Source organism: Lynx rufus, unplaced genomic scaffold (genome assembly GCF_022079265.1).
Source record: "Lynx rufus isolate CCGP_SWC_20201006 ecotype Redwood Valley unplaced genomic scaffold, mLynRuf1.p SCAF_5, whole genome shotgun sequence".
Classification (NCBI taxonomy): domain Eukaryota; kingdom Metazoa; phylum Chordata; class Mammalia; order Carnivora; family Felidae; genus Lynx; species Lynx rufus.
Genome location: NW_025814867.1, coordinates 155,567,559 through 155,576,996, shown reverse-complemented (window position 1 = coordinate 155,576,996; position 9,438 = coordinate 155,567,559). Strand labels below are relative to the sequence as shown.

Sequence of the window (9,438 nt, the reverse complement as noted above, 5' to 3'; positions counted from 1 at the left end):
GGGACAGAGAGAGACAGAGCATGAACGGGGGAGGGGCAGAGAGAGAGGGAGACACAGAATCGGAAACAGGCTCCAGGCTCCGAGCCATCAGCCCAGAGCCCGACGCGGGGCTCGAACTCCCAGACCGCGAGATCGTGACCTGGCTGAAGTCGGACGCGTAACCGACTGCGCCACCCAGGCGCCCCCTTTTTTTTTTTCAACGTTTTTTATTTATTTTTGGGACAGAGAGAGACAGAGCATGAACGGGGGAGGGGCAGAGAGAGAGGGAGACACAGAATCGGAAACAGGCTCCAGGCTCCGAGCCATCAGCCCAGAGCCCGACGCGGGGCTCGAACTCCCGGACCGCGAGATCGTGACCTGGCTGAAGTCGGACGCTTAACCGACTGCGCCACCCAGGCGCCCCGAACATGAAATTTTAAAAAGACAATTTGGGCGCGCCGGGGTGGCTCAGACGGTTGAGCATCCAACTTCGGCTCAGGTCATGATCTCACAGTATGAGTTCGAGCCCCGCGTCGGGCTCTGGGCTGACAGCTCGGAGCCTGGAGCCTGCTTCGGATTCTGTGTCTCCCTCTCTCTCTGCCCCTCCCCCGCTCGTGCTTTCTCTCTCTCTCTCTCTTTCTCTCTCTCTCTCTGTCTCTCAAAAACAAATAAAGATTAAAAAAAATTTTTTTTAAGGAAAAAGAAAAAAAATTAGGTAAATAAGTAAAAATGCTCATGCACGTCCTCTGAGTGGGATGTTAAACATTTCCGAGTTTTCAATGTTGGTGCCCCGCGGATCGTGAGCCCCTCCGGGGGAGTCACGTTTCCTCCGGGAGGGACCTCATCGTGCTCTGGTCACATACAACTTTGCCACAGAAACGCCCAACAGAGACAGAACTCCTGGAGAGAAGATGACATTCGAAGCCCCGAGTGCTCTGGTGGAGAAGGGAGGGGACGCGGGCCTGTCCCCTTCCTGCTCCTCTTGTTCCGCCAGGGCTCTCCCCCTTACCCCCACCTGGAATCTCAGATCGATGGAGAACGTGGTCTGATGGTTAGGCCCTGTTTGCTCCTTCTCCTTCCCACCCCACCCCCCCACCCCGTCCCCGCATCAGCCGACCCCGTGAAGGGTGACCCCGTGAGCCACTGTTGACACAACTGTGATTTTTCGGGCCACCTCTCCCGTGACTCACTCTTCGGTGAGTGTAATGTTGACATTCACAGGAGGGCCTCCACTGCGGTTAGGAGCTGGATGGGGTCGTGGCCCAGGAGACTCCCACGGCACAGGAGGGACCTTCTGAGGTCCCTCAGCCAGATGACAATTCGGCACTTGCTTGTATCAGCACACTGTGTTGATCGGAGGAGATTATGCGGAGTTGAGAATTTCGGGACCCTCCTTAGGCAAATGTTACCTAACACTCGTTGGGCAAACAGGCCTGCATAAAATCCAGAGCCTGGACGGGTTCTCATCCCTGACTCGTGGTCTCCGGTAGAGCAGAGAGGAAGGTCACGGCCGCCATGGAGCCCAGGGTTATCTGCGTCCTGCTGTTGGTCTCCACACTGGCCCTCAGTTCCTTGGCCCAGGGCCAGCTGGGTAAGCAGCCTTCTCCCCGCGTCACGGTGGGCGCCAGCCCCGGGTCAGCCCCTGGCGGGGGGGGGGGGGGGGGGACACCGTGCGTCACAGTCCATGTGTTTGAGCCGAGCACTGTTCTGGGCCCTGGGAGGATTTTGGAGGGTGAAGGCAGGTGGAAAGCAGCGAAAGAGCAGAGGCCACAGAAGCTCCGAGCGCTGCTGGGAGGACGCGGGTGGACACCCCAGTGGAAATCGCTTCCGCGTAGTTCCGTCGTGCGACAGTCCATTGGGTGGACAGCAGCTTGGAAACCTTGACTTCCTGTTGAGCAGTGCCGGCCGGGAGGGGCCGCATCGCCCAGCGAGCCCCCCGCCCCCACCCCCAGCTGCCACTTCGCCCTCGGGCAGGGGGAGGGACACAGAGCTGCGTCTGAACGTGCACACGCACGTGCACACACTCACACATGCATGTGTCCTCCTGTGTGTGTGTGTGGGGGGGGGTGGCAATGCCACCTCCCCTCTCAGGTGCAGAGCCAGACCCGGGGAGGCTGCCATCCTGCAGGGGCCGCCCAGCCGGCGGGAGATGGTCCAGAACTTTCCCGCGAAGCCACGGAATCCTTTCTTCAGAGAAAGCTTGAGGCGATCCTCCCCTTCATGTGCTTTGCCGGGTCTAACAGAGGAACAGACGTGGGTTCGGCCCCTTCAGTTCTCGTGTGTAGACCACACGGGAGCCCCGCGTCCCCTGTGCGGTCTGGCCACGTGGTCTGGCTTCCATCACCAGCCCGCACTCCGGGTTAAAGCTGGCGCCCACCCACCCCAGCCCCTGCGTCTTTCTTGCAAACGGGGCGACGCCTCCGGAAATGCACCTTGCTCCCCCTCTCTCTTGACTGCCTTTGAGCACACCGCTCCCCCTGCAGGATACCCCCACGGCCTCGTCCCCACCTAGAAGCCCTCCTTGCTTCGTTCAGTCTGGTCCCTGTCCGTCCCGTGCTTGCCCTCAGCACCCTGGGACGGACACACTGTGCCGTTTGGGGCATTTACTTGGCTTTCTCCTCCCTTAGGCTGCTAGCTTCTTAACAACGACTGTCTTATTTTTAGTTTCCGGGTCCCCAGCTCCCGGCACAGGGCCCGGCACGAGCTTGACCTTCACCGTCTGGTTTTGTTGTGCTAATTTCTGTTTCTAGCATGCACAAACGATGCTCCATAGGTGCTAAGCGGAGTTATTGTTGGCTGGAATGAATGAATGCATCTGTAAGTTCTGTCGCTGGGCGTGACGTTTCCAAATCCCCGGCACCTTGCGATGGCCCTGAGCTTCTGTGTCTTTGCATCTGGAGCCGAGGGACAAGGTGTCCCTCTTGTCCCCTGAGCCCCGAGTCCCCATCAGCAGTGCCAGCTGGCTGCTGATTCAACTGGAGAAGGAAGGCGGACGACAGCCCGAGACCTGACTTGGCCTCTTGTCCCCTATACGTTCAGAGACGTGCGTCGTGGATCCTCACAAGAGGACGAACTGTGGCTCCCCAGGAATCACGCCCTCCCAGTGCAAAGATAAGGGCTGCTGCTTCGACAACACTGTGCGTGGAGTCCCGTGGTGCTTCTTCCCCGTGGCTGTGGACAACCCTCCCGAAGGTAGGGCCAGGGCGGCTCTGGGGGGTCTGAAGGGGTAGGATGAGTGACGGGACGGCCTGGGAGTGCACGGCCCTGGTCCGCACCGCCGGCTGTGTCTGCACGCCCGACAGGGGCCGCGGGGTGGCCGTGGGGAGGTGGCGTCGGGCTGACGTCGGGCTGGGGGCACAAAGACCGGGCTGCAACGTCGCTCGGCGAGGAGTTCTGTCTGTTCGTGGCTTTTCTTCACGTGGCTAACCGGAAGCCTCTGACGAATCCTGGTTGCTCCTTACCTGCCGCTTGGCTGCAGGGGAGGAAACGCCAACCACGATATGAGGCTGGAGCGAGTTTTCTAAGAAATGTCCCCCTTGGGCTGCCGAGTCCAATTTCCGTGGTTATTTACCTCTCCCTGCCTCGCGCCTTCTCCCCCCGCCTCACCCTTCAGAGGAGTGCTCCTTCTAGACGCGCTTCGGCCGAGCCTCGCCAGGAGCGGCCATGGCCTCCCCGGTGGCCGGGAGCCCAGCCCTCGGGGCCTCCGCACCTGCACCAGCGCTCACTGCGTGGACGGACTCACACACTCCCCTGCTCGAAACTGGCTTAAAGATTAAAAGACATGGATGTTACTCGTGTTTTCAGTTCTTGTGAAAAACTGCAAATGATTGGACTTTGCGAGGGCCCGAGGAGGGAATGACGCGCTCACCGTGCCACCAAGGCCCCCTAGGCATGTGTCAGCGGTGGGCGTCAACCCATGAGCCCGCTAGATTGTCTCGGGCAAAGCTCGCGTCCTGGGGAGGGCAGTTGGTCTGGTCCCCGGCACCAGAGGGGCGGGCTCACCCCCATGACATGGAGCCCCAGGCCTTTCCCCGGGTTCCTGCCGCCCATTCCCCACCTTCTTCCTTACCTGACTCCCACTCTACCTAAAGCGGAGGCAAGTACTCACTCTCCCAGCCTCTCGCAGCTGCAGGAGGCTGCGTGGCTTCCTTCTGACTCTTGAGTCGGAGGCTCTGGGGAGCGACTTTTCCTCCTTGGGAGAAGAGCTCCCTCTGGCGGTCCTGGCCAGGCTCTGCAGCCTTGCCTTCGGACGCTGTGTGCTCTGAGGGTGTGATGTGCTGCTCCAAGCAGCCGTTCTGTGCTAATGAGGAAAAGGCATAGAACTAGAGGTTTGACACCCCTGGGCTCCTGATTTGACTCACCCACCTTGAGACTTCATGTTGAGTAAACCCAAATGTCCCGATGGGTTAAGCCACTGCTCGTTTGGTCTTCTGTTCCTCGACCACACATAACCAAGGCCCAGCCACCGTGGGGGGAGAGGGGTGCAGCGAACTCTCACCCAACGTGAAAGTCCTTCGGCGGAGTCCTCCCTTGAGCTGTTAAAGGAGCAGGCAATCTATTGGTTTCCTCCTTCACACCCAGCACTCCCCCCCCCCCCCCCGGCTACTCCCTAAGCCCTTGGTGTGACGCAGGCTCTCAGCGGAAGCTCGGGGTCCGTGTCAGGAGTGAACGGCAGGTGTTGCAGGGAGAGTTAAAAGGCGTATCTTTCTGTTTTCGAAACCAACTCCCTTACAAATGATATCTCGTCCTTATCTTCCCAACTGACAAGGATGGGCGGGAGAACGTTTGCCAGTCTCCCGCGTGAGCAGGCACACCGCCCGACCAGCCCAGCCACCCTCCTGGATCACGGGCTCTCCAGAATCCGGGTCTGTGATAATTTCAAGAATGCAGCTGAGAGAAAGGTGGGGGGTGGAGGACGCCTTCGCTCCTTCCCGTGTCACACGGGACCTAGCGTGCTGGACAATAGACGACTTCTCTGCTGGAGCCAACACAGCAGGGCATGTGATTGTGAGATGCGCCCCCCCTCAACTCCCCCAGAGGGCTGTGTGGCTCAAGTGGCACTTTCCGTGACCCGCTGACCAGGGGCTCCTTGATCGCAGCGCTCCCGTGGCTGGGAATGTCCAGCAGGGACGGGCCTTCCTCCTGGCCCATGCACCAGGAGGGGCCTCGGGCCGGGTGACTAGCTGTGTCCCCACCTTCCTTGCATTTCCCTGGATTCCTGCCCGGTGAGGGCGGGGTGGGGGGAGGGGCTGAAGGCTGGTAGTGTCTCCAGCTCCCCCTCCCACCATGTGACACGGGGAGAAATCCGGGTCCGGCATCCGCTGGGGACCATCCAGGATGCGTGGCTGTGTGATCTTGGCCCCACCATCTGGACTGCAGCCTAGAGAGAGCCTGGGGACTCTGCAGGGATGGCCCTGCCTCCAGAGGGGACACGCAGCCTTCTGTCCCTGCCTGGGAGGTGGGGCACAAGGGAGGTTCAGTTTGGTCTCTGCTACTCTGTCCTTGTGGAAAATCGCACCCTGTCCAAGAATCCCGCCAGCAGACTACAGACGAGGGGAGGGCGAGAAAACACTCAGGCGGCAGCGGGGGTCCTGACGTATCAGAGGGGTGGGGCGCCCCGAAGGCTCTAGGACTCGAACTGCCTTGGGGACACTCAGTGTAAGCCGCTCTGTGTCTGTCTCTCTGTCCCTTGGTCCCTCCGTCCCTTGGTGGCCCGCAGCTCCCTGAAGCTTTGCTGCGGGGGCTGGGGAGCCCGAGGGGTAACGTGGGCGCAGAGGCTGGAGCTGGGGTCAGGGGCACTGGGGGCGTGCGGCTTTCTCCTCGGGTCCAAGGAGGGAGGGTGCCTGGCAGAACAGAGAGGCTCTGCGGCGGTGACAGGGGCTGTGTCCTCAGCGCTGGGAACACAGAGGAGTCACTGCTCCATGGGTGGACCTATGGCCCCCTCCCGGCCCCCTCCCAGCCCCCTCCTGACCACCCTCCCGGGCCCACTCCAGCCCCTTCCTGACCCCCTCCAGCCCCCTCCAGACCTCTCCTAGCCCCCTCCTGGCCACCCTCCCAGCCACCCTCCAGGCCCCTCTGGCCCCCTCTTCGTCCCCTCCAGATCCCTCCAGGCCCCCTCCAGGCCCCTCCAGTTCCCTCCGGCCCCCTCTCCAGGCCCCGGGGCCACCCCCAGCCCTCCCCTGCCTCCCAGCAATAGGAACCCCGGGTGGCCTGGTTGTGGCAGCCTGGGGCCCCTTGAGTCCTTGAAGTGCCAAAGGGGGTGGGAAGCAGGCACCTGTGGCAACAAAGCACCTTCGTGGGAACCGTTGTGCTGATAAGGCGCCAGGAGGGACGTGTCTGTCACACGCGTGCACGCACGCACGCACATTCTGCTCTTAAAGGGCCCCGGGGAACCCAGAGAAGGGGGCCATTTGGGGCAAGCCTTCCGTACCTTACACCGCTGGATTTCCGTCGGAGGAGAGGAGGCCACCTGATACCTGCTCTGTTTGAACACATCGCTTGGCAGTGGAAAGATTTGTATATTTTCTATGTCGTTTTCAGGAACAGGCAATGGAGTGATGTGTCTGCTTACAGCGATCTTGGTTTTACTAGACACGAAGCTAAAATGCCAGCTTGACCCATTTAAACCCTGGCAAAGCTGTCCTTCCCATCCCGCTTGCTGCCCTTTTCCCACCAGCCTGGAAACCAGCATCTCAGGGGACCTTCCAGAACTTTCCACGTCCTTGAAGGACTTCAGGAAGTCTCCCGTGACAAGTGATTCACGTTTCAGGCGGAGTTGGGGGATCTCGTAGGTAGACAGCTGGCGTGGGAGAGAGTTGGTCTCCGTCAGCCTTGGAACGGACCCAGAATCTCGGAATGCACGACGGAGGAGCTCCCAGGAGAGGAGCGGGGAGGACGATGGAGAGGGGCCAGGCCAGGGCGGGGGCACGTCCTGACCCTGAGGCTGACGGGGCTGCGGCCCTGAGGGTCCAGTGACACCCTGAAGCCAGATAACCCTCTCCCCGCTTTCTCCTCCAGCTGGAGTTGGTGTGTTAGCTCAGGCCACCTCGGTGAAGGACCGCACACTGAAGGACAGAGCAGATCGTGCTGGGGATCCTCTCTCTCCCCCTCTTTGTGCCCCTTCCCAGCTCATGTGCTCTCTTTCTTTCTCTCAAAGTAAATAAATAAAATAAACTTTAAAAAAAAGGTAGACGGTAACCTGTAGGACATGTGACATGATGAAAGGGAAAGAACAACAGAAATGTTGCCAAAAACAGTCAGGGCTGGAAAGGCCAGGCCATCAGAAGCAGACTGTGCATGTCTGGGCTGACAGCTTTCTGACACCCCTCGGTCAGGTACCCATCGTGACTCCCGTCAGGGCCCAGATGGGGGTCCATGTGTCAACCCCAGAAACACAGACTAATGTCACGGCTGTTCTGCGGGTCACCGTGGGCTATGGCTGGGCAGGAAGGGTTCACCCCGGGTCTCTCCAATGAAGCCTGAGCTTGTGGTGGCCCCTGGTGCCATCCATGTCCTGGCCCCTTGCCCAAATGCCGATTCTGGTCCCGGTTACCATGCGTTGGTGGAAAGTCCGAGAACAGGACAGGACCCGTGAGTATTTCCTGACCCAGGATCAGGTGTGTGGTCCTTCTAAACCCACCTGCACCTCAGGCAAAATGTGAACCTGCCTCTCGATTTTCACACGCGTTACAGATGGATTACCACGCTCTGTGGCTTTGCTCCACGAGCCTTTCTGTTCTGTGTACCTGTTGGCGACCCTTGCTTCCGGATGATTTCCCGCACAGGAACAGGGTTCTGTTCAGAAAAATGTTGAACTAAGCGCCAGACCAGGAACCAGTTCTCAAAGCCAAGTTGTGGTTTCTGATCATGTTTGTAGGGTCACTGACAAGGATATTGTTAGCTTAAGAAAACTCCCTCACCTTTCTCTGTGAGTTCGGGGAAAGGCGGTTGGTGGAAAGGTTCAGTGCCTGCGAGCCTGATAGGAAACATCAGCTCAAAGAGAGACACACACATGGCAAGCCCAGCACCGGAACTTACCGGAAGGTGTCAAGGGTTCCTAGGGAACAGTCACTCGTGTAGGGTCCGAGCAGATGGAAAGTTCCAGTTGGCAACAGGAAGAGCATTGGCATTGTTTTTAAAGGTATTTCTTAATTGTTCTCAGCTCGTAACATTGCTCTGAGCTGGCCGTTTGGGGGGTAGCAGATTGAATCGGGGAAAACCACACACAGCTACATACGTATGCGGTGCAACACGACTCAGTGACCTGAAAGTTGGGGACGTGTACTCTTAAGGCAAACGTTGAAAGGGCTTTCAGTCCAGTGCGGAGAACTTGGAAGGGCTGAGAGTTTACCTTCCTTGCAAGCTGACAGACTGCCAGGTGCTGGCAGAGGATACGAGATTCCTGGTTCAGAGGCAAAGGGCTTTATTACTCACGGCAGAGCCCATAGCATGGGCCTCAGCATCTTTGTGCTGCCTCCCTTTGCCCCCAAGTCCTCCTGGGGTGGCATGGACGGGCCCGGACGGATGCGGGCACACACAGTGGGTTGCAGTAGAGGCGGGGAGCTCTACCACTTCAGGGACTCCAGTCTTTTCAGGGGCAGGGAGCTTGCCTGCCTTTGTCCTGGAGGGAGGCATCGTATCTCCCTTCCGTGGTTGTTTGCTGCACAAACATTGGACAGATGAGATCAAGAACAGTTAATGAGTCACATACACTCACCCCAGGGGGGGAGGACGTCACGCCGCACAGGGCCACATGGGTTGCAGCCCTGGGAACAGAAAGAGCCCCGAGAGCTGTGGCAGGAGGCTCTAGAGGAACGAGAGAGGGTGGAGTGCCTTCAGGAGGTTCCCACAGGAGAGGGTGGCTGGCTTGAGTAATTCTGCGGCTGGCCTGGGAGGGAGACCCACCGCTCAGGGGTGAGCAGAAACCGGGCCTGGCCCCTTGATAAGGAGGGTTGTTGGGCCAGGGGGCCATATCTGTGGGGGCAGAGCAGGGAGGGGAACTTGAGTTTCGCCACTCGAAGCCCTCCAGTTCCACCAGATGCCAAGGCAGCGTGTACCCCTAAACCTTGACTGTAGGTCCCATACCGTATGGATCGTTAATGCCTCGTTCACATGCGCAGAAATGAGACACTCGTGGAGAACTGTCTCCCAACAAACAGTGTACCCAACGTATCGTTTTCGAGACCAGATTACGGAAGGAGAGAAAAAGCAAAAAACAAAACAAGCATCGAGGCGTTTTTCAAGAGCGGATTACAGAAGAAGGAGAACAAACATCGAGGCATGTTCCTGCAACATCTTCTTTACAAATGAAATAAAATACAAATATTTCTCTCCATCTTTATTTTGAAAATTCACTGTTAGAATTTTAAGACTAGAATACGGGGTATAGAGATTTTTCTTTCATAAAGGGCCAGATAGTAAATAGTTTAGGTCTTGTGGGGTTTACAGTCTCCATCACAA

At 58.6% G+C, this 9,438-nt stretch overlaps 1 protein-coding gene across 1 annotated transcript; it reads left to right on the top strand.

Annotated features, from left to right (window-relative positions):
* The first annotated feature begins 1,492 nt into the window (after window positions 1-1,492).
* TFF1 (trefoil factor 1) lies at window positions 1,493-3,698 on the top strand. Its single transcript, XM_047098646.1, has 3 exons — window positions 1,493-1,570; window positions 3,019-3,171; window positions 3,593-3,698. Exons 1-3 carry the CDS (start codon window positions 1,495-1,497, stop codon window positions 3,607-3,609), a joined length of 246 nt encoding a protein of 81 aa, XP_046954602.1. The 5' UTR covers window positions 1,493-1,494; the 3' UTR covers window positions 3,610-3,698.
* Window positions 3,699-9,438: the final 5,740 nt, after the last annotated feature.

Coding starts and splice junctions, on each gene's coding strand:
- TFF1 (XM_047098646.1), top strand. CDS start 1,495: ATGGAGCCCAGGGTTATCTGCGTCCTGCTGTTGGTCTCCACACTGGCC. Junction 1,571..3,018: donor CTTGGCCCAGGGCCAGCTGG/GTAAGCAGCCTT, acceptor CTATACGTTCAG/AGACGTGCGTCGTGGATCCT.